This window comes from Carcharodon carcharias, chromosome 20 (assembly GCF_017639515.1).
Source record: "Carcharodon carcharias isolate sCarCar2 chromosome 20, sCarCar2.pri, whole genome shotgun sequence".
Taxonomy (NCBI): Eukaryota; Metazoa; Chordata; class Chondrichthyes; order Lamniformes; family Lamnidae; genus Carcharodon; species Carcharodon carcharias.
This window is the reverse complement of record NC_054486.1, coordinates 62,117,868-62,143,553: the sequence shown is the minus strand read 5'-3', so window position 1 is coordinate 62,143,553 and position 25,686 is coordinate 62,117,868. Positions and strand designations below refer to the sequence as shown.

The window sequence follows — 25,686 nt, the reverse complement described above, 5'->3', positions numbered from 1 at the left end:
TAGTAAGTTGTTGACATTGCCAAAGTTAACTTTCAACAAAGCTTGCATAACAGCCTTGCCCATGGACAGAGCGGGCCATGACTCTAGAGAAGTCAGAGTTAACAACTGCCCGTAGTCTTTTGAAGTAAACAAACTGCAGCTGAATAAGCAGAAGGCCTTTATGACAGCTGTTAGTTGTAGCAGTGATACTTAAGCCCTGTTGCTAGTGCATAGAATTGTCCACTTGTGAGGACAGAATGCTGTAGTTGCCATCTTGTGCATGTCAAAATATGTAAATGGAGAAAACGCTATTTGGGGGAAACAGCACTCTCTGCATGAGGTTGTCAAACAGCACCAGGTCAATGAAGGATTGTTTGAGACCCATACGATCTAAAGCACAAGGAAGTCCAGTGGAAATTTGCAGGGAATTGTGGCCAAGTTGCAATGGATGGCGCTCCAGTAAACATGGAGGTCGACACAGGTGCATCAGTCAGTGCGATTCCTGAATTGCTACACCGTTAGCATCAACTGGAGATATCACACATCCAATTACGAAGTTATGGAGGAGAGAAAATCCCCATAATGGGAAATATCGGTTTCCAACATGGCAGGATTTTCGGGTCAGCGGTCGACCGTGATTGGCGGGCCAGGGACTGGACTGCTCACCTGCGATCGGCCACCACCCACGATCGGCCTGCGACTTCACGCTGGCTGGCCAATTACTGGCCGACCAGTGTGAAAGGTGCGCTGAAAGGTTCAGCGCTGCCAGTGTAGGGGCAGGAGGGGGGCAGGTGCTGAAGTCAGCGTGGATGCAGGACAAGCACAGAATGAAAGCTTCCTGAAGACAGGGAGCTGAAGAATTTAAGTTCAATAAAAGCCGACTTTTTAAAATCTGGAAAAAATGCCCACACATCAGAATGAGTCACCTACACACATGGATGCTGAAATTTGTGTCCAAATGTTTTTATCTTTTTCTAAATTAATCTCAGAAAACTTATCCCGCCCTTGGATAAGGTTTCCTGAAAAACGCAAAGGCCACCTGGCCGATTCTCCTGCCTGCCAACCGTAATGTTGGATGGGCAAGGAAAAATCCAATTAAATTGTGCCATTAATGGGCTTAATAGCCCTTTTAGTTGTTGGCTGATGCCGACACTCCTGCGTGCCAGCCAACTGAAATATTGTGAGAGTGCGTGATGATGTCGGGATGCTCATCTGATGTCATTGCTCGCTATTATGCTCGAGTGTGTCGGATGCGTGTCGCACGCCAGGCAAAAAATTCTGCCCATAGTAGGAGCAATGTGCAAAATGGCCCATCATTGTAGTGAAGGATGAAAAACCAGCCTTGTTAGGAAGAAACTGGTTAACAACACTTAATTTAAGTTGGAACTTTTTCGCATAGAAGCAAAATTCACAATGCAAGTTACCTGATTGCAAAGTGCCCTCGGGTGTTTAGTGAACACTAACAGCAAACCGATTCAATGATATAAGGCCAAGGATATGCAGGTCCAGAGGAATGCAAGGCCAGTTTATTGCAGGTTTCATCCAGTACCCTATGCTCTAAAAGAGAAAGCAGAGCAAGAACTGAGAGTGTGACAGAGTTATCTCTAAAGTAGAACAGAGTAATTGGGCTGCACCCATAGCACTAGTACCAAAATCAGATGGTCGTGTGGGGATTATAAAATAACTAATTCAGTTATTGGAATATAATCCACCTGTCATGAAGAGATATTATTGTCTATAATGTTATTGGAAATTATTTTTTAAAGAGTCCTCGTGGGGGGGTCTGTCTGTGTGTCTTAATTGGATTAAAGCCAGCCAGTCTAGGTGCTTTGATGTATAGTAGTTTTGAGATGTTAGGTAAATGTAAAAAGAGTAGAAGGTAAAGTGTAAATTTGCATTTGTTAAAAGAAACCATTCAAGACTGCAGGTGAAATCTTACACCTAGCTAGAAGATGCCAAGCAGTGTGTTTATTTTTTGCGCTTACTAATAAAAGTGGTGGGATGAGAGGATGTTATTGTTAGAAGACGTAAAGTTAAAAGCCTAGTGATACAATGGAAAATTTATATTCAAGGAGATGTATGTGCGTGGCATGCGACTGTCCAGAGTGTGCTTCGCCAGGTGACCATTGAGATCTGAGTTTTCCTGTTGACATAACGGGAGTGTAACTGAGAGTCAGATTAATGTGGGGATGTTTGTAGTGATTATAGTAGTAATTTTGTACATATATGTATGTGTTTACAATATTTCTTGTATTAATAAATGTTTAATCTAGTTTTATACAAAACCTCTTGAGACTCAGTCTTATTACTGCTGAATTCAAAGCCTGCATCTCGAAACATGCAAATTGCATAAATGGGTTATGACAGTTGTTTTAAGTTTCCCACTGGGATTTGAACAACTCTGCCTTTACCACCGGCTGCATCATAGCACCACTCAATACTTTGCCAAATGTGGAAGATCTCACAATGTTGTCAGGAGGCCAATTATTTTTTTCAAAGTTAGATCAAATGCCTATATGTAACATGTGTTCGATGAGTCTAAGTCTTTTTTAACTATCAATACACATGGGTCTTTTTCAGTTTCATAGGCTACCATTTGGTGTTTCTTTCAGTCCCTGGAATTTTTAAAGGGCTGATGAACCAAATTGTGCAAGGAACTTGGGGAGTAGTGTGCTTTTTGGATGACATACTAATTTCAGCAGAACCAGGTTGAAAAAGGCCCTCCAAAGTTTGGAAAAGTGTGGAATGTTTAGAAACTTGAGTATTTGGGTCACAGGGAAGACAAAGATGGGTTACATCCTACTGACAGTAAGGTTCAAGCAATAAGGAATGCGTTATGCCCTCAGATTAACATTTTAGCTGCAACCTGAATGCAGAGATGGGCTTTGAATTTTGTCTGCTTATCAGTATGACGTTTAGTACAGATGAGCAGAAGATCGTTGTAATGCCGATGTGATGTCTAGGTTACTCCTTTCCCCTCTGCCCCCTGCTTAGAGTAAAGCCCAACAAGGAAGATGTATTTTTCTTTTCGCACATAGAAGAGTTGCCAGTCACAGCAAATGACATTGGTAGAATAACTCATTGGGGCCCTCTATTGGTAAGATTATACAACTATGTTGCAATTGAATGGCTGACATAGATACTGGATTTAGAAATCAGGCCATTTTTTGTGTATAAGAATGAGCTGTTATTGATGAGGGTTGTGTTTTTTGGAAGGCTAGAGTTGTAATTCCTGAAAGATACAGATCGCAGTTGCTTTGTGATCTTCATGATCAGTACTTAAGGATGAGTTTGACAAAGAATCTAGTGTGGAGCAATCTTTGGTGGCCAGGGTTGGGTAAGGACATAGAGGACACAGTGAAAGCATGTGAAAGTAGAGCATGCCGCGCTTCGAAAAGAAGCCGCCGTCGGTACCTTTGCAACCATCAAAATAGCCAGCAAGAGTATGGCAGAGGCTGCACATAGATTTTGCAGAATTTGAAGGGCAACAGCTATTCATTGTGATAGATAGCCATTCAAAGTGAGTTGGGGGTTTCTGGTTAATCAAACAACAGCTAGCAAAACTTTAGCCATTTTGCATAGCTTGTTTGCTGCTTATGGGTTCATAGCAGATATTGTGTCCCTCAACAGATCTCAGTTTTGTTCAGAATCAAACTTTTAAAATACGTGGATGTCATCCATTAGACCAGGAACTTTATCCTCTTTGAGTTTGATTAGTTTATTCAGTACATCCCTTTTTTTATATTTTAAGTGAACTTATTGCTCATCTCATCATTCCATTGTCTCCCAGGTAAAAAGAAGCAAATTAATTGTTTAATATTTCTGCCAGCTGTCTATCATTACCTGTGGTATTATCCTGCCCTTCCTCTTAATGATCCTATTCCCATCACAGCCTTCCTTTTTATTGATGTGTCTGTAAATTATTTTACCAGTTTGTTTTAAGCTCTTTGAGAATTTAATTTCATAGTTCCTCTTCGCCTTCCTAATTGTTTTTTTTATCTCCTAATCTCTTAGTATTCTCTCATATCATGAGCTCCTCTGCTGTCAGTGTACTTAATGTATGCCTCTTTTCTAACCCTCTTTATTCATCCATGGACTCTCGCTAGTGTTTAGTTTGTTCTTTCCTTTCAGCAGAATATATTTTTCCTGCACTTTGAACACTGTTTTAAATGTTTTCCATTGTTATTCTACAGCATTGTTTGCCAAAATTGTTGTTCATTTTACTTTCCCAAGTTTGATTCTCAACTCCCAACTCAATTGCCATTTTAGTCCAGCGTACTTGAGAATAAGATAACTGGATGAGAACCAAAACAATAGTTTTAAGGTTTGAATGTGTTGAATATTTGGATGTGTCATTGGTCAAAGAGACTCTACCAGCCTACGGTATGTGCGTATAGCTTCCTGGACGGCTGATTATTTTAGAATATGTGGTGAATACAGTAATTTCAGTATAAAATTGATCAGTGATTAAATTAATATTTTCCAAAGACTTTAGACTGTTGTGAATTTTCTTCTCATTGGAATAATCATGTGAATTTCCCACTGGCAAGCAACATGACTGGAGCCTGTTGCTGATTTAGTAAAATGATTTTGCTACTGTATTACATATGCAGCTATCGTAACTTTTGAAATGGGAAGGCATCTCAACAGATGTCTATTTTCCCTTCCCCACAACTCGCGATAAGTATCTTTTATCTTCTTACTAGGAGCATGGTCACTGATAATGTTTATGCAATAATACCATGTGTATTTGCATGTCTGTATGCAAACCTGTATTTGAAGCTGATAGATGTTCCACTTTTCAACATCTCACCTGGAGAAATTTTAGGTTAACAGAAATAATTGCATTTGAAATTTATAGCACCTTGTTCAAAGGTAGGCAGAAATTCCATCGCATTTTGTAGCTGCTTACTCTGATTGAACTTATTGGTATAAAGTCTTGGGGTCCGGCTTGATCCTGAGCTGAATATCAACCACCCTCCAGCTCCTCACCAAAACGAATAAATAAATAAATAAGCAATGCTATGTTACGATCCCTGTTTGGGATTGTTAACATTTAAAGAAGAAACCCGAACACCCAGCAACTGACGGAATGTGCCACAAGATTTCATGTTTTACAATAAAAACAAACTTTATTGTATGTCAAAGAATTAAACAAAATAAGCACTTTTAACACTATAGGTTACAGCAATGTATATTATGAACTCAGTTTTACAATTATTTCCACCAAGAGTTCCCTTATCTTACAAAGTCTTGAAGGTTCATCCACTTTTCCTGGGACCAATCCAAAGGTACGCCATGGCTCTCTGGAATTTACTTTAATTCTCCTTAGTATTCCAGCTATTCATTGAGGTGCAAGTTTCATGGGGCTTCTTCCATCAGCTTTTGGCTAAACAATCTTCTAATTTTCTTTAAAGACCTTGTGATTATGGACTCTTCAGTTCAAGTGTTGGCTTCACTGTTGTCTTGCTTAGGGATTTAACCATCAGGAACATTCCCTGGTTCACAATATCCCGCAATGCTCCCACAATTTCTGTACAGCTGTGGGTCCCACAGCTGATTCCATGACCCTGGCAGGTGCTTTCTCATTACCTGCTTTGTCTGACTAGCTGCTTTCTGCCACAGGGCCACTGTAGATTTCTCCTAGCTTCAAGATAGGCAAATCTTCTAGCTTACTATCCCCTCTCGAATTCCAAACTGAACTCGAGCCCCCACCTGCATTCCACACGGTGAATGATAAAGTTAGTATTTTCTCTGCTTAGGCTGCCTCTCTGTTCCCAGGCTGAACTGCTTGCTTCTATCAGAAAATGTGCGCTCGCATGCACATATGCACATTAAACAGGAAGAACCTTCTAACCAAGACTCCATCCTGAATCGCTATTGTTCTAGTAACATGACATACTTTGGGATAATTCAAAAGGCGATATAAACAATGTATTTTACCGTTAGTAACTCTTTCCCAGAATTGCTAGCTTTTAGCTCCTTCTATGGAGATAACGCTAGACACACTGGGTCTACAAAGAGGTCTTGCATTGGGTCATCTGTTGTTCAATGTTTACCCTTCTAACTCTGACCTTGAAGAGAGAAGATGGGTTAGCTTTTAACTATAATTAAATCCAAGCTTGTTTGAATTGTATTTACTTCAGGGTTGCTGATCAGATTCCCCTATTTATTTACAGTTAAAACTTTAATTCCTAAAACTAAAAGTTATATTCTAAAATATATGAATTATGAGCTAGGTCTTCGCAACAGCTAGGTAACTGTGACATATGTGAGTAGGTGGTTATTGGGGTTTTAAGTTTAGTTTTGCAGGGACATGGAGGGTGTTGGGGTGAGGAATTGCAGCAGTTTGAGGTGGTTCATCTGAATGCTGTGGCATTGATTGTACTGCTCCTTTTGGTTCCACAGTAAAATTGATAGATTATTATTTTTTAAAAATTACTCGTATTCTGATCGAAGCTGGAGGGGCCAATCACAAATCCTAAGCAGAGCAGGCCTGGCATTTGCTCTGCTGATTACCAAACAGTTTTGAGGGGATGGTGACAGGGAACCTAAAGCATTTCCGAGAAGTGATGGCGTAGTGGTAATGTCAGTGGGCTGTAATTCAGAAGCCCAGACTAACGGCCTGGTGATTACTAGACATTGGGTCTAGTAATTGGGTACGTGGGTTCAAATCCCACCATGGCAGATATTGGAATTTAAATTTAATTAATGAATCCGGAATTGAAAGCTAGTCTTGGTAAGGGGGACCATGATAACTACCTTCGATTTGTGTAAAAACCTATCTGATTTACTAATGTCCTTTGGGGAAGGAAACCTGCCGTCCTTACCTGGTCTGGCCTGCATGTGACTCCAGACCCAGAGAGTTGTGGTTGACTCTTAATGCCCTCTGAAATGGCCTAGCAATCCACTCTGTTTAAGAGCAATTAGGAATGGGCAACAAATATTGGCATTGTCAGTGACACCCACATTCCATGAAAGAATAAAGAAATAAAATGATATCTCTGTTACCTAACATCTGTTTATGCAGCTTAAATAGCCGTGCTTAACAATATGGAGACACATGTAACCCAGGAGCAGATTAGGTGCAGACGTTGCACCCTGAAATTGGTCTTTTCTGCACTGGCTTTCCTGCTAGTAAATGAGTACACTCTGAATTTTTACCCAAATATTTCATTTAAAGCATCCTTGTTTTCTAAATTAAAATTCCAGGGATTAATCTATTTTCTGTTTTATTTTGGCAATCTGACCAATTAATATAGTTAACAGCAATTTAGAGTATATTGGTCTACAACAAAAAGCAATTGCATACAATAATTCTTGAACCGAGATTTGGTGCAGTGCTTGTTCCAAAAGTGAGGAATAAAACATTTGCAAATAAATCACTAATTGAGTTAGTTATTGGAACACTCTACATATAGTTCAACCCTGCGTGGTTTTTGTAGCCTGCTTGTTCTGTTGAAGATTCATACGGACTCGAAACGTTAACTGTGTTCCTCTCCGCAGATGCTGCCAGACCTCCTGAGTTTTTCCAGGTATTTTTATTTTTGTTTTACAGATTTTTGCTTTCTCCAGGCTTAGGTGCAATGTCAGTAAAAATATCTTTCGTGTACTTGGATTATTTGGAGATACTTAGTTGTTAAGTTGCGAATTTGTTTAAGAAAATGACACCTGTCAAGAAGATAGAATAATGTCTATAATGTTATTGGAAATTATTTTAAACTGGACACAAGCACCACTATAACTCTTATGTGTCTTACTTGGATTAAAGCCAGCTGGCCCAAAGGTTTGATGTATAGAAGAGTAGTAGGTTTGAAATGTTAATTAGGGAAACATAGGGAAGTTACAAGATGAAGTGTAAAAGGGGCAAGTTGCATTTTTAAATAAACCATTCAAAAGAATGTGTGAAATATTACACTTAGCCAGAAGAAGCCAAACAATGTGTTTACTTTTTCCAAGGATTACTAAAGTGGGTATTATGAAAGGGTCTTTTTAGAAGAGGTAAAGTTCAAAAGACATAGTGATACAATGAAAATTTGCATTCGGAGGAAAATATGTATAAAGGAAGAGAGGCTGTTGGTAAAAGGAGAGGGATTCTAAGATCTAAAACTTCCAACCTGTAAGCCTCAAGCCGCCGTTACTGTTGCCTCAGCGGAGGTGTAACTGAGAGTCAGATTAAGGGGATTTTTAGAAGTTATTGTAGTTGTAATTTGTAGACATATCTATGTGCTTACGATGTTTTAGTTAATGAATGTTTAATTTAGTTTTATAAAGATTTCTTGAGACTCAGTGGTCTTGTTATAACTGAATTCAAAGGCTGCATCTCAAAACATACAAATTGCAAAAATTGGTTATGACAGTTGTTTCAAGTTTCCCTCTGGGATTTGAACAATTTAGCATTTACCTTTGGCTGTGTCATAATACACCAAAATGATTCCTTGTGCACCTCCGAAAATTGCACAGAAAGAGATCTTGTGATAGTCATACAATAAGCTGCCTGATTGCAATGACCTCATGCCATTTGAGCTGAGCTGTTTGGAAAGTTGCTGAGTGAAGACAAAGTATTTGTGTAAAAGATGCCAGTAGTGAAAATGGAAAGTGATCTTTTTCTAACTTACCCCCATGACTGTCTTCAAGCAGCACTGGTACAACCTGATAGTGAACTGTTCACACGTGATCGGAGTAGGCATTTTTTGTGATAAAAGATGATAAAACGTTTTTACTCCACCATTTTCCAAAAAGCTAAGGAGTAATAAAGCAAAAATTACTTTAGGCCAGTAAGTCACTTGAACCACAAATCATGTTTCAACCAGTAGAACTGTTCAATGTTTTGCCTAATGCCAAGTAGGCCTCCTTGGTGGTGGTGCTTAACTTGCTTAACTTCAATTTGTCAATATGCTCAGTTTAAAAAAAAAACACTGGCAGCATTAGTAAGCTAGTAACCTGAGGATTTCAGCAGTGATGCACAACAGGCTAAGGCTGTTGTTTCACACTGAAAATCTCCTTAATCCTATAAACTAATTTATCAGAAATCGTGAAAACTGAAGTCTAACAATTTTATATTATGTGACCTTAAATTTATTCATATTAAGTAAAATAACTGGGAGTGAAATTCCTATCTGCTAATTTAAATAAAAAGAGCTTAAAATTAATGCTAGCCTTTTAACAACAATTAGTAGAGGAAGGAATTTCAATTATCTGGATCTCCACGTTTTGTTATATGGAGCTGTGATATTGGAAAAGAGGCTGAGTAATTCTAAATTTACAATGTACTCTAATGGCTCTCTGGGCTTTCAGCCAAGAATACATAGAAGTTTGGCTGAAAGCCCAGAAAGCCAGTAGCCTGTTCAAACACCTGAGCCACAGGGAAAACATTGCCTGATTGACAGCTCTGGCTCTCTGATCTGTGTTGTCAATTGCACAATGTTTATTTGCATAATACAGAGAGGTTTCAAGTGCTTGTAGTTTCTGCTGTTGATGCTTTAAAGGGTCTGAATGACTGACACATTTGTTGGCTTGTGATGAAAGTGTTTTTCAAAGAAAATGAAAAGGTATCAGTGCTTTCTAAAAGCTTTTTTGGTGCATCCTATGGTCATTATAGAGTTCATTGGTTCTAACAGTGTATAGTGGGTGAATGGGCATTGAGGTGCCATAATTTGACATGGTCATTGGGGTTGGTTGGGGGCATACCTTGGCAGGGGTGCATGAGGAGGACCTTTAGAACTTACCTTTCAAAAGGTTTGCTCTGAGGCGTCATGAACCACAACTCTTTGCGGAGAGGGTGGCGGGGGGGGGGGGGACTAGCTTGCTCCATGAAAATTGTGGAGGTCTAGGAAATGCTTATCCCTGCAATAGAGCCAGCCAGGTCAAGAATTACAGGGTGTTGGCTTGCAATCCGAACTAGCCCGCACCCTTAAAAAGCCCTGGTGAAAATAGTAAACTTTGGAGATGGGGTTAGGAATCCTGGAGTTGGATCCTGGCTGCCGTTTTTAAAGGTCATGGAGTCTCCCCAATTCTGAAAGTCCAGCCCAATACCTCGCTGTCCAAAATAATATATAGAGTAGGGAGAAACAGAAAATATAATCCTAAACAAAACAAAGGCAAAATTTGTATGCAAACCACAGAATGAAGGATTAGCAAATATTAGAGTTGGAGATTTTAATGGCCATATGTCATTTTGTGGGGTTTAGTTAATGTGTAGCTGAGGCACACAAAACAGGAAGGATTGACATTTCTTTTTGAGTTCATGCTAAGTTAGCTGATTTTAACCATTGCAGTAATAGGAGTTTAACTTTTGGTCTCCCTTTTCCAACCATATGTGGACTGGGGTGGGAAGGTGGGAAAATGAATCAGCCAAGCTTCTCACTTCTACCAACCAGAAACTTCTGCTGCAGGTGTAAATGTGGACATTGGATGAGAATATAGTCATTCTTGGCTTCCTTTCTTTTTCCCATTGATTGACCAGCCTGCTGCTAATTTATGTCTAGGTTAATATGTGAATAACCCCTCACTTAATGAGATGTTTTTGGAGCAGAAGAAAATCAGCATGAAGAAACCATGTTATTGATGTAGTTACTTCAATGTGGAGGGATAAATTTGATTGTCACTAATTCCAGGATTTATAGCTGTGTATTAAGGATCTTTCAAACAGTTTGCAATTTGTATTTTTTTTACAAAATTTGTACATTATTTTTGTAATAACCTTTTAAACATTCTGCATTCACAGGCATTTTTAATTGTATTCTGAAATTGCTAGAGATTTGGTACCTTCGTAAACATACTTTACAAAATTCAAGTGCAAAAACATTTTTGATCAAATACATTGCTAGTGAATGCAGTATTCATTATTTAACCTGCAAGTCACTTATGCTGAATGCTGTTTGTTGATCTTGATGAAAAGATTTTAATCTTGCTTGGGATATTGTACTCCAACCTTGTAAATGACTTTGAGGCTTAGGGGGCAAGATTGGTCTATGCCAACACTGCAAAATGGGCTCGTGGTGAATCGGCAGCCAATTTTTCACTGCAGCCTGATGATGGTTCAGAATCTTTTAAAAGACTTATGTAAAAGCAACAGACTAGGAAATAATATGAAATTAAAAATATTCGCAATATGGAAAGAAAAATTTGTGGCAAAAAATCTGCTGCCAATTTGTTAAAGAGCCCATTTTGCACTACTGACCGAACAGTTTCACCCCGTTAATTGTTTACAGGGGTTTTCATACATTAGTCCAATTTTCAGAACATATGATTAATAATAACAGAGAGCAGCAAAACATTTGTGGTCAAATTAGTATCTTCATTGCAACAGTATTTTAAATACAAGATTTCTAGTTGTTCTTCCAACAAAGACTTTAACAGAATCAAAATTTCTCACGCTGGAAAGTGTTACAAAGCTGTTCATGTTTAAAAACAGGCTAAGGAAGATAAATACAAATTTTGTCAAGAGTCTGGCCTTGTGACTTGTTTATCAACATAGAATATGAAAGTCTGATTGGGAATTGTTTTCTCCAGAGTTGAAAAGGCAGATTTACATCCAACGGGCTCAATATTATTTGAGGAATAAACACTATTTCCTTGAAATCTGCCTATCATTGAAGAAAACAACGTCCTAACTACCAACTATGCTCGATGGCAAAGTCCTTAAGATTCAAATTTTTTAGTAACATTATAACTGCTCCTTCCTTGAATCTAAATTTCAGAGGTGACATGCCCATTGGATTTAGACTGTGTAGAAACTGTGGAGGGTATAGGCTGTTGTCACCATCTTCACCTATAGACTCAATGCTGATGTATTTTTGAATTCACTTGGCAGCTTTTTAGAATCTTCATTTTCAGCACAAAGAATAGCTTTTGAATAATAAGTTGTATCAAGCAAGTGTCCCTGTCATTTTGCCGCATTTAACCAATTCCATTTTCTCATTCATCTTCCATGCCATTCCCATCCTGCTCTTGCCATTGCTATCAGTTCCATCCCAACCCTCGTGGAAACTATCTCCTCAGCTAGGGTGACTTTGCTGGGTTCCCCTTGCCTTCCATTATTCTTGTTCTCCGCTACCACCTCCGCTGTCACCAGGACACCCTGTGCGCGCCAAGCTCTGCCTACCAAATAACCCTGCCGGCAGGTACACTCCTGAAAATGACTAATCAGAACCATCTGGATAGAGAAAATCTGACTCTTGGTATAGATACTTTCCATTTTTATAAATTGCAACTTGCATCATACAATTTTATTTTCTTGTTCAGTTGGTTGCAGCTTACTATTGTTGCAATGTCCATACCGCTGAAAGCCAGTTATTACATCCGAAGAAAAATATTTATGTACTCCCTTTTATTTTCTACTTTATAGGCAGTCAATTGTAAAGGGCAACATAGCATCTCATATACACTATCCAGAAACCAGACTGTGGTGGTAGAGTATACTTATGACAAGGACACAGACATGTTTCAGGTGAGTCCTATTTACTTGTGGTATTTAAATAGTCTACAAATTTCCTCGGTTCCTAAAATATACTATATTATGGCAAACTGTTTTCTGTAACCCTGTAAGGGGAAAACTCTCAGTCCTGTTTAGTGAGTTTTACTTAGACTTGGGTTGAATTGTGTAAATTCTGAGATGCAGTTAAAGGATTCCATTTCAGAAGCACATTAGAAATATATATAAAACCTTCTCGGTTGAAATAAAATGTGTTAAAAATCAGAAAGGTTCAAGATTCAATTAATAGTCTGTGTTGATTTATTGAATCTCTCATGGTGCCTCTCATGGAGCATCGGGGGGGGAATGCTACAGTTGGGATCAATGTTCCTGGGCTTGAGGGGAAAAAGTATTCAAAATTTATGCTCCTCCAGATTGCCCTATGAAGATCCATACTGGGAAGTGCATGTCTATGTGTAGTGAAGTCTCTCACAGTTGAGCAGCCTGAGATTGTTACTGTCTAGGCTGAGTTAAGAACTACTGGAGAGTTGCTCATAACTGTATCATAGTGGCTAGCACACACCACTGGCTTCGTGGCGCAGATAACTTAACTACCAAAATATATACTAACTTAACTATCACCTTGTAGTTTTTAACCTATTTGTCCAGTTAGGATAATGGCTCCTGTATGAGGCAGATCCGTCAATGTTTATATGCCTTTTTTCTGAAACTTCCTTCCAAAATCCCTTTACCTCACTCCCCCTCTACCTGTCTCCTTACGCATTCCAAAAAAGTTACCTCCTCAATTAGGTAATTTATCTTCTTTCTCTCCCCCACCAGAACCCTAATTTTCTGTACTTCCCACTGTGTCCTTCTTTCCCACTGTGTCCTTCTCTCCCCTTGATAAGTTCTCAAAGATATATTCTTTTACCTTGTTTGATATTTGGAAAGCCATAAAGACTGTTTAAAACCAAAACAGCTGGGAAACTTACAGAAGTTAAAGATAATCAATGCTTGGACTTTAATTGTTAATTACATCAATTCAATAACTAAGGTCAGTTATAATCGCTGTAATACTAGAAATCATTGTCAATGATATTAGAAGCCAAACGATTAGCATATTCGGATAATATTCCTGAAAGTGCATTTACAGCGAACTAATTGATAGCCAAGTATCCACATTAGCAGGACTCCATTAACTGGGTGGGAAAGAAGGACTTCAGGCTGGATTTTGTCATTCTGACGTGGGGCAAACCGATGTCAGGTGGGGGAAAAGAGCTGGATGGGACCTGTTACTGAGATTCCCTCCCCCATTCCCATGTGCATCATTTTTAAGGGTGTGGGTTGTGAACCAGCATGCAGCAATCGAGACGCTGATTGCTCCATTGCTGGGGCGGTGATTTCAGACCCCCCCCCCCACAATTTTCATGGAATCCTGCCGACGTCTGAAGGAGATGTGGCTCTCACCAGCTCAGAGGTACCATGAACCATGGGAAAAGTTTGTTCTGGAGTTGGGAAACTTTTGACAGGTAAGTTTATACGTTGTTGCTAACTTAATGTGTCGTAATGTAACACTGTATTCTAAGTTAATTATGCTTTTAATGCAGTGATTGATAATAGGGATTTGTTTTTAGAAAAGGTAAGTGACTATTAAATTAACCAGCACAGTGTAAGTAGATGTCTTCAGACGCATTAGATTAATTTATCCAGTGGATAAAGTGCCCTTCTACATTGAACAATATTGAGTTTCAGATTTTACTGTGTCAGTTGCATCCTGCGCTTAGATCTTTTTATTTATTGACAGCTTAGCCATCTGTTCAGCCTTTGAAGCAGTGGAGCAGATGACCATCTGCTCTATATTCAGCTTTGGAGGCTTTGTAGACACAGTTGTGCAATGGAATCTCGCTATGAATGCTGAGCTCCAATCCCACCAATGAATTCAGATAAACATAGGTTGTTGATACACCTGTCAAGGGGATAGAGCTTATTTTGAGTGACTGTTTAATGAGTTGCTAAGAGGATTGTTTTTTGAGGTGGTTTCTGAATAGCTGTTTATTTTGACAATCTTAATACCACTTAATAGGATTATGTTTTCTTCAAGTGGAGTTTGAATAACTGTGTTTCAGTCTTATGGGCTTCTAAGAGGGTTAAGGTTTTTTTTAAATGGAGTTTGAATGGATGTTTATTTATTTTGACAGTTTCGTGAGCAGCTCAAAGACTTCCCAATGTTGTTATAGGGCTCATGAGGTCTGTCCATAGTAGATACGTGCGTGTGGGCAATGGCAGGGGTATATGGAGGAGACAGAAGGGTGGGTGGGAGGTGACAGGATTCCGGGTGTTATGAGTAATGGGGATAGTGAGGAGGGGTAAGGGCTAGGGTGCCTAGAATTAATGTACAGAACTGGACCAATGCCTCGATGAATAAAGGCGAACCTTCTAACCTGCTCGCCTTGGCATCTGCCTGCCTCCATCCATTCCTGCCTAAGGCCTGCTTTGGGAGCCAACAGCCCTCTTTCAAACCCGCCTCAGCCATCCAGTCATGACAGTGTGTTGTGGGTACTGTCAGGCATGGGGGGGATCAAAATGTCGAAAATCTCATGACTTATGATTCCCACCTCATAGGGGAAATTCAGGCCCACTGACTTCTGTTTCTCCATATATGCTACCTGATCTGCTGAGTTTATTTTTGTTTTCATATAATCACTCTGGTAATTCTAATTAGGTTCAAACTAGTGATTAGATGTACTTGTGTTTAATTACTTTGAAGCACAGTCAACTTAAGTGATATGAGTAACCAATTGGTCTGTTTTTAACAGCATTGAATGAGGTAAGCATGCTGGCCAAGACTAGGAAACTCATTCTACAATTCTTCAGTTAAAGGCTTGTTTACCATCACTTCAACAGGAAGGTGGAGGTCAAGTAATGTCAGGCTGCATCTGTGCATTCTTTGATACTGCACTAAAGTGTCAGCATTGATTATGAACTCAGGTTCTGGACTGGGAGTGTAACCAACTGCATTCTGACTCATTAGTATTGCCAACAAAACAAGTTGACACATTGGGGTAGACTTCCTCTCCCTCAGGCAAATTTCAGTGAACCCAGCCGGTGGAAAGCATTGACCAGATACTCCCTAGTCCTGTAGGGAGGCCTGCTCCATTTTGAGGGCTAGACCTCACTGCATTGAGCTGGTGGGCTGCGAAATCAAGCAACCTGGGGCATTCCACTGGTTTCAGCCCCAAGATGACATTAATGGGAGTGAGGTGTGGGGAGGTGGGGGAGTGGTTTTGGCCATGCTGCTTTTGTGGAATCCATGGGAGTATAACCTCTGCTCAATTCAGTCTTAAATTAGCATTGGAACCCTGATTTAAATATCCAACTTGTCCTCTTTGGGTGGCCTCCTAGGCTGCCTATTCAGGACCCTGAAAGATAAAGATGCTCACAGTGATGGTTGGAAGAGGCCAGTAACTTCACCCACACCATTTTCAGGGGATTAATATCCCATTTTCACAAGGTGGGAGACCTCAGAATTCAGACTTTTAAAAATTTGTCCATTGTCCTTTATTGGCTAGGCCAGCATTTATTGCCCACCCCTAATTGCCCTTGAGAAGGTGGTGGTGAGCTGTCTCCTTGAACCGCTGCAGTCCATGTGGTGCAGGTGCACCCAGAGTGCTTTTAGGAAGGGTGTTACAGGATTTTGATCCAGTGACTGAAGGATTGGAGATATAGTTCCAAGTCAGGATGGTGAGGGACTTGGAGGTGAACTTCCAGGTGGTGGTGTTCCCATGTGCCTGCTGTCCTTGTCCTTCTAGATAGTAGTGTTTGTGGGTTTAGAAGGTGCTGTCTAAGGAGGCTTAGTGAGTTCCTGCAGTGCAGCTTGTAGATGGTACACACTGCTGCCACTGTGCATGGGTGTGGAGGGCGTGAATGTTTGTGGATGGGGTGTCAATCAAGCAGGCTGCTTTGTCCTGTATGCTGTCAAGCTTCTTGAGTGTTGTTGGAGCTGCACTCATCCAGGCAAGTGGAGAGTATTCCGTAACACTCCTGACTTGTGCCCTGTAGATGATGGACAGGCTTTGGAGAGTCAGGAGGTGAGTTACTCACCACAGGATTCCTAGCCTTTGACCTGCTCTTGTAGCTGTAGTACTTATATGGCTAGTCCAGTTCAGATTCTGGTCAATGGTAACCCCCAGTGGGGGTTAGTGGGGGATTTGGCGATGGTGATGCCATTGAATGTCAAGGAGCGAAGGTTAGATTCTCTCTTGTTGGAGATGGTCATTGCCTAGCACTTGTATGGCACGAATGTCACTTGCCACCTGTCAGCCCAAGCCTAGATATTGTCCAGGTCTTGCTGCATTTGGACATGGACAGCTTCAGTATGTGAAAAGTCGTGAATGGTGCTGAACATCAGCAAACATCCCCACTTCATTAAAGGCCGTTAAGGAAGCTGCTGAAGATGATTGGGGCTAGGACACTACCCTATGGAACTCCTGCAATGATGTCCTGGAACTGAGATGATTGACCTCCAGCAACCACAACCATCTTCCTTTGTGTTAGGTATGACTCCAGCCAGCATTGTGTTTTCCCTCTGATCCCCGTTGACCCCAGTGTTGCCAGGCCCGGTCAAGTACTGCCTTGATGTCAAATAAATTTATAAATAAATTTATATAAATCAAATCAATAAGGCAAATGCAATGTTGGCATTTATTTCGAGAGGACTAGAATATAAAAACAGGGATGTGCTGCTGAGGCTTTATAAGGCTCTGGTCAGACCACATTTAGAATGTTGTGAGCAATTTTGGGCCCCGTATCTCAGGAAGGATGTGCTGGCCCTGGAGAGGGTCCAGAGGAGGTTCACGAGAATGATCCCAGGAATGAAAGGCTTAACATATAAGGAACGTTTGAGGACTCTGAATCTATACTCAATGGAGTTTAGAAGGATGAGGGGAGATCTGATTGAAACTTACAGAATACTGAAAGGCTTGGATAGAGTGGACGTGGGGAAGATGTTTCCATTCCTAGGAGAGACTAGGACCTGAGGGCACAGTCTCAGAGTAAAGGGAAGACCTTTTAGAACAGAGATGAGGAGAAACGTCTTTAGCCAGAGTGTGGTGAATCTATAGAATTCATTGCCACAGAGTGCTGTGGAGACCAGGTCACAGAGTGTATTTAAGACCGAGATAGATAGGTTCTTGAGTGGTAAGGGGATCAAAGGTTACGGGGAGAAGGCAGGAGAATGGGGTTGAGAAACTTATCAGCCATGATTGAATGGCGGAGCAGACTCGATGGGCTGAATGGCCTAATTTCTGCTCCTATTTCTTATGGTCTTATGGCAGTTACTCTCACCTCACTTCTGGAGTTCAGTTCTTTTGTCCATGTTTGAAATAAGGTCAGGAGCCGAATGACCCTGGTGGAACCCAAACTGAGGTTATTACTAAGCAAGTGCTGATTGATGGCACTTCTATCCCTTTACTAATGATGGAGAGTAGACTGGTGGCAATTGGCTAGCCTGGATTTGTCCTGCTTTTTATGGACAGGAGATACTTAGGCACTTTTCCACATTGCTCGGTAGATGCCAGTGTTGTAGCTGTAATGGAACAGCTTGGCTAGGGGCGCGGCACATTCTGGATCACAAGTCTTCAGTACTATTGCAAAATATTATCAGGACCTTTGCAATGCCCAGTCACTTCAGCCATTTCTTGATATCATGTATAGTGAATCAATTTGGCTGAAGACAGGCATCTGTGAAGCTGGGGACCTCTAGAGGAGGCTGAAATGGATCATCGACTTGGCACTTCTGGCTGAAGGTTTTTGCAAAAGATTCAGCCTTATCTTTTGCATTGAAGTGCTAGGTTCCCCCATCATTGAGGATGGTGCTATTTGTGGAGCCTTCTCCTCCAATGAATTGTTTAATCGTCCACCACCACTCGACTGGATGTTCCAGGACTGCAGAGCTTGGGTCTGATCTGTTGGTTGTGGAATCGCTTAGCTCTGTCTGTCACTTGCTGCTCATGCTGTTTGGCACGCAAGTAGTCAGTCCTCTGTTATAGCTTCACAAAGTTGACACCTCATTTTTAGATATGCCTGATCCTGCTCCAGGCATGCCCTCTTACACTCGTCATTAGACCAGAGTTGATTCCCCCGGCTTGGTGGAGTGAGGGATATGCTGGGCCCTGAGGTTACAGATTGTGGTTGAATACACTTCTGCTGATGGCCCACAGTGCCTCATGATTGCCCAGTTGTGAGTTGCTAGATCTGTTCAAAATCTATCCCATTTAGCACAGTTAGTGCCATACAACACGATGGTGGCTATCCTCACTGTGAAGGCGGGACTTCGTCTCCACAAGGACGTGCAGTGGTCATGTATTGTTTAAGTGGTCATGTACTGTTTACTCAATGTATTATTTCCTAAAATAAAAATGAATAACAACTTGTGCGGCCTGATTTCCCACCCCTACACGGAGCAAATCTGTGTTGGGCATGTGAAAATAGAGGCTTGTGGTTCCTAACCCCATTCCTGTTGTCGGCTATTTTGATCAGTTTGGGAAATGGGGCGTGTCACAAACCCACATGCAGCAATGCAGCATTCCTGCCTTGCTGGCCTCATTGCATGGGGTGGGTATTTGGGCATTTTAGACTCCCAATCCCCCACCCCTCCCCAGCTATTTTCATGATGTGCCCATTTTTGTAAACTGTGGTTCATGGTTGCTCCAAGGTATCATGAACCATGGGGGCCCCTAAAATGGAGTTGGAAACCTTTTGACAGGCAAGTTCAAAATGTGTTGATAACTTCACATTTCATGCTGTATAATCTAAATATTTTTTTAATACAGTAATTCATGAGAGGACTTTGTTCTTAAAGGGCAAGTGACCATTACATTGACCAGCATTGTTAAAGTGGGAATGTGTTCCAATGCATTAGATTACATTGTCCAATAGATAAAGTGCTCTTCTGCATTGAACAGCATTGATATTCCGATTTGACTGTCATTTGTCTCCTGTGATTTAATCTCTTAATTGAATGACAGCTCGTATTTCTGTTCCCTTGTTTTTAAGTTTGAACAGCTGGCGGACCTCTACTGAAAGTTTAGACATCTGTTCCCCAGCTTTTAAGCTGGAGCAGATGGCTGAGGTCTTTCTTTGAATTCAAAGATTTTATCACAGCTGTTCAATGGAATCCTTTTATGAACACTTGGCTGAGCTTCAAAGCCTACTAATGGATTCAGCTCAGCAAGGGTTCTTGATGGAGCTATCAAGGGGCCTGTAAGTTTATTTATCTTAATAATTTTATGACCACTTAATAGGATTATTATGACCATTTAATAGAATTATTATGACCACTTAATAGAATAAAATTGAGTAGAACCATATGAATCCAAACTGTCACCTACATGAGCCTTTACACGGCTAACTGAATTCTAATGTATTATGTTGTTAATCAGTAATAATAACTTGAAAATAATATTGCATTGCAATGAGAAAGTAGAAAATGTCTATTGATAAAATTCAATGAAAAATGTAGTTTAAGTTTCTTGCTAATATATTTGAGAGAGACTAGGAAATATTCTTCTTTGCAGTATTCTGTAGTGCCATATGTAGATTATTTGTTTTTTCCTTCTTTCACAGATTGGAAGGTCTACAGAGAATCCCATTGATTTTGTGGTGACGGACACAGTTTCTGGCAGCCAGAGTAATGATGAGATGCAAATCACTCAAAGTACCATCTCCAGATTTGCATGTAGGATAGTTTGTGACAGAAATGTACCATACACAGCACGGATTTACGCTGCAGGATTTGATTCATCAAAAAACATATTTCTTGGGGTAAGTATGGTGCAGGGTTTGGTTAATCTAAAAGCACATTTCTTGGAGCATTTGCAATATAGATTGTAAGCACTGATCAGAATGTTATGCTACCCTGTAAATTAATGGAAAATATATTCATAGTGAAGCCAATATTTGAGAATATCATGTATCTGAACCTTTTCTGTTTTATTTCTGCATACATAAAAATTGTTTATTAAGGCCCACAAACCTACTCTAACAAGGTGTTCCTCAGCTTTTATGTGACCTTGATGGCCACTGGCAAAGCATGTTCATCTGTCCCTTTCCAGACATCTGCAGATATTAGCAATATCTAATCCCACTTTCCAGCTCTTGGTCCATGAGCCTTCTAGGTTATGGTACTTTAAGCTCGTATCCAAGTACTTTTTAACTGCTATGGAGGTTTCTGCTGCTACCTTATTTTTAGGCAGTGAACTCCAGATCCCCAGACCAGCTGTCTGAAACTCAGCAGGGTCAACTAGACTAGAGCACAGCAGGGAGTGATCGCTTCCCTTCACTTCAACTTCCTTGTTGTCAGCCTTCATTTCAGTATGGGAGCAACTTACGCAGCAGTCACCTGGGACTCTCATAAGGAGCAGTAATACCAGACAGCACACCAATGACTACAACGGCAGCAACACAAAGACTGTCTACTCTGTAGCCACATGCTTGCTCCATGTGACAAAAGGGATCAACAGAGAACTGCAGTTCGAAGGAGGCAATATCCCCAGCACAAGGTCTACAGATATGAGTGCTTTCCTCAACATGAGAAAGTAGCTGTGCTACAGAAGGCTCATGTTTTTGTGGTAAGTCACTGCTAATGCCTGCAGCTGTCTGAAAGGGGACAGATGGGCACGCTTTGCTAGTGGCCATCAAGGTCATCCCAAACATGAATTCTTTTGCCTCTAGCTCCTTGGTGACATCTTGAGGATCTCTCAATCTGCTCCCCAATAATGCACTATCCAGGTTACTGCTGCCATTTTTTCCAAGACTTCCACATTTTACCAGCAAAGCTAATCGAACACAGAGGGCTGTTGGCTCTGCTGCAGTGGTTGGCTGCATGTCAACTTAAGTGGAGGGAGCCATTGATTTAAGCAGGTGGAACCAGAAGTCGTCTTTAATCGCACGGGATTCCACTCTCTTGATGTCCAGTTACTTTGTGACCGTTGAAAAGTGGCTCATGTATATCTGTGCCAGATATCCAGAGAGCTGCTATGATTCGTTCATTCTGTACCAGTCATTTCCTGCAGGTTGTCACTCCTCTACACAGCCTCAGCAGCTGGGTGTTTGGAGAGGACAGCTACCCTCTGAATACCTGGTTGATGACTCCTGCAAGAACGCCATCAGTGAGCCAGAGGAGAGACTCAACAGGAGCCTTGTGCCTCTGCTGTGCCCATCACAATATCATGTTGCAGAGAAGAATGGCCGCAGCAAGAAAAGATGCAGAATGACTGGTACCCTCCTCCTCTGAGGAGGAACCAGATGTGGCCATAGTACCTGTACCCACAAATATGGCTGCCAGAGAAATTGGTGATGCGCTCATCTAGGCACGCTTTACTTAATCTCTCTTTTTGTGAGGTCATCTGCTAGTGCTATCAGAAACCCCCATGCCTTGTGTCCCCCCATAGACGTCATCCATTTCAACAGTCAATCAGCCAACCATCAGGTTCATTCCCTTTCCTCCTCATATGTTGATCATACAATTCGCCTGAAGGTTATTGTCCAGGGTGAATGGGGAGTGCAAAATAGAGGCTGAGAAAATTGAAATAAACATCAGAATATTGCTATTAACATTACAATACACACCCAAGTTATAGACTCATAGACGTCTACAGCTCAGAAGGAGGCTATTCGGCCCATCGTGTCCATGCCGGTCAACAAAGATCTGACTACACTAATCCCATTTTCCAGAGCTTGGTCCATAGCCCTGAAGACTATGGCAACACAAGTGAATATCTAAATACTACTTCAATGTTACGAGTGTTTCTGGCTCAACCACCCTTTCAGTCAGTGAATTCCAGACTCTCACCACCCCTTGAGTGAAAAAATTTCTCCTCAACTCCCCTCTTAGCCTTCTACCTCTTAACTTAAATCTATGCCCCCAGTTATTGATCCCTCTACTAATGGAAAAAGTGCCTCCCTATCCACCCTATCTATGCTCCTCATAATCTTATACACTTCTATCAGATCCCCTCTCAACCTTCATTGCTCCAAGGAAAACAACCCCAGCCTGTAAAATCTTTCCTCATAGCTTGGAATCTCTAGCCCAGGCACCATCCAGGTAAATCTCCTCTGCACCCCCTCCATTGCAATCACATCCTTCCTATAATGTGGTGACCAGAACTGCATGCAATATTCCAGTTGTGTCCTAACCAGCATTTTATACAGTTCCAGGATAACCTCCCCGATCTTGTATTCTATGTCTTGGTTAATGTAGGCAAGTATCCTATATGCAATCTTAACCACATGCCCTGCTACCTTCAGGGATCTATGGATATGCACACCAAGGTCCCTCTGATCTTCAGTACTTTCCAGGGTCCTACCATTCATAGTGTAATCTCTTGCCTTGTTAGCCCTCCCCAAGTGCATGACCTCACACTTTTCCGGGTTGAATTCCATTTGCCACTGCTCTGCCCACCTGTCGAGTCCATTGATATCCTCCCGCAGTTTTCGGCTATCCTCACTAGATACCACCCTACCAATTTTTGTGTCATCTACAAACTTCTTGATCATACCCCCTACATTTAAGTCCAAATCATTTATGTACACCACAAACAGCAAGGGCCCCAGCACCAAGCCCTGCGGAACCCCACTGGAAACAGACTTCCAGTCACAGAAGCACCTCTCTACCGTCACCCTCTGCTTCCTAACTCTCAGCCAATTTTGGATCCAACGTGCCACTTTGCCTTGGATCCCATGGGCTCTTAGTTTCTTGACCAGTCTGCCATGAAGGACCTTATCAAAAGCCTTGCTAAAGTCCACATAGACCATACCAATGCATTACCCTTATCGACACTCCTGGTTATCTCCTCAAAAAATTTGATCAAATTTGTCAAACACAACATTCCCTTAACATGCTGACTACCCCTGATTAATCCATGTCGCTCTAAGTGCGGATATATTCTGTTCCTCAGAATTCTTTCTAGTAACTTCCCCACCACTGAGGTTAGACTGACTGTCCTGTAATTTCCTGGTCTACCCCTCCCTCCCTTTTTAATAATGGGACAACATTAGCAGTCCTCCAGTCCTCTGGCACCTCACCTGTGGCCAGGGCGGATTTGAAAGCTACTGCCAAGGCCCCTGGTATCTCTTCCCTTGCTTCCCTCAACATCTCATCTGGGCCTGTGGATTTGTCCACTTTTAAGGCCACTAAACCTGCTACTACCTCCTCTCTCTGTTAATTTCCTCTAATATTTCACAGTCCTCCCACCCTGATGTCTATTTCGGTGTCGTCCTTTTCCATTATGAAGATTGACGCAAAGTATTCATTGAGGGCTGCACCCATGTCTTCTGGGCCCACACACACATGACCTCTATGGCCCTACTCTTTCCCTAGTTATTCTCTTGCTCTTTATATATTTAAAAAACCCCTTTGGGTTTTCCTTTATTCTACCCACCAATGCTTTCTCATGCACTCTTAGCTTTCCTAATTTCCTTTTTAAGTTTCCCCTATGCATTCTTTATACTCCTCCAAGGACTCTGCTGTATTGAGCCCTTGGCATCTGCCATAAGTTTCTCTTTTAATCCTAACCTTTATGTCCCTTGATATCCTGGGTTCTCTGGACTTGGTTTCCCCCTGAACTCCTTTGTCTTTACAGGAACATATTCACCCTACACTCTCACTATTTCCTCCTTGATTGCCTTCCACTGCTCTGGCACAGTTTAATCTGCAAGTAGCTGCTCTCAGTCCACTTGGGCCAAATCGAATCTCATCTTAATAAAATTAGTCTTCCCCGAGCTTAGAACTTTTATCTTTTTAAGGCCCAAGCATATCCTTTTCCATAACTATTCTAAATCTAACTGAGTTATGGTCACTATCTCAAAATGCTCGCCTACTGATATGCCTTCCATTTTCCCGGGCTCATTTCCGAATATTAGATCCAGAGCTGCCCCGTCCCTTACTGGACTTTCTACATACTGGCTAAAAACGTTCTCCTGAATGCAACTTAAGAATTTTGCTCCCTCCCTACCTTGCACACTAAAACTATCCCAGTTAATATTTGGGTAGTCAAAATCCCCTACTACTACTGTCCTATTATTCTTACACTTCTGTGAAATTTGATTACATATTTGATCCTCTATCTCTCCCTGGTTGTTTGGGGCCTATAGTATCCTGGTCAGATGTAATCTGTCCAACTTGTACAGGTCCCACTTCCCCCAGAAATGGTCCCAATGCCCCAGGAATCTAAAGCCCTGCCTCCTTACCCATCTCTCCAGCCACACATTCATCTGCTCTATCCTTCAGTTGCAATACCCACTACTGTACAGCACTGGGAGTAATCCGGAGATTGCTACCTTTTGAAGTCCTGCTTTTCATTTTCCTACCTAATGTCTGCTTGCAGGACCTCATTTCTCTTTCTTCCTATGTCATTGGTCCCAGCATGGACCACGACCTCTGGCTGTTCACCCTCCCCCTTTAAAATGTCCTGCAGCCATTCCATAACATCCTTGACCCTGGTTCTTCTATTAAAGTTTTCTTACCTGCTTCCCTTTAGTTCTACATGTTGCAACCCCTATGTCTTTAGCTATGCTAAAGGCAGGCTGCTCATTCTCCTCCTTTGACAGGTGAGGTGCTTTGTGTGGGAATCCTCTGAATTTGGAGCCTGTGAGGTTCTCGCCAAAGACTGCCTCACCTGCACTTGTACAGGGCAAGCAATGTGAAGTGAGAGCATCTTGAGAAGAATTCCAATTGCCATATACCCTTATTCCATTTTTTCATGGCTCACTGGTATTTTCCTGCTATGCAAGACTTGGAGAGATCTTGGCTGCATGTCAGTAAGGCACTGAGCCACCAAGGCAAGGCTTTGCTCTATCCTGTGTAGAAAGGCAGCATGAGTGTGTAGGGCATTCTTCTGGAAAAGCTGCAGTTGGCGGCCTGCCATCTCTGATTCTCCATGGAGGTGAACATCAATGCAAATAGCTGAGACGACATTACACTCATGCTAGAGATGTGCTCCTCCAGTCCCTCTCCAGGGATGTGTACTGCTTCTGGAAATGCTATCGGAAGTACACATGTTTCCTGTTGCTGCTCAGCGTTACTTTTTGTGGATGACCTCTGAGGTTCAGCATCTATTTCCAGCTGAGCAGAAGTTGGAGTATCCGGCACCTTCAATGGGGGCTCTCCACTGCTGTCCCTGTCTCCAGCACCCGTTCCTGCTCTCATGTGATGTGCTTCTCACCATGTGACAACCTAGACATCTCTACTGGAGTACCCACCAAGGCGGAGGTGTATCTGCATTGGTGGAGGAGGT

General features: G+C 41.5%; 1 protein-coding gene across 2 annotated transcripts in view; it reads left to right on the top strand.

The window, feature by feature from the left end:
* Window positions 1–25,686, top strand: part of LOC121292268 (E3 ubiquitin-protein ligase pellino homolog 2) — a 206,417-nt gene that overhangs the window by 155,653 nt on the left and 25,078 nt on the right. For both annotated transcript variants that reach the window (XM_041214081.1, XM_041214080.1), the window contains 2 exons: window positions 12,329–12,430; window positions 20,018–20,215. In XM_041214081.1, the coding sequence (XP_041070015.1) occupies window positions 12,329–12,430; window positions 20,018–20,215 (300 nt within the window). The remainder of the gene's footprint in view (window positions 1–12,328; window positions 12,431–20,017; window positions 20,216–25,686) is intronic.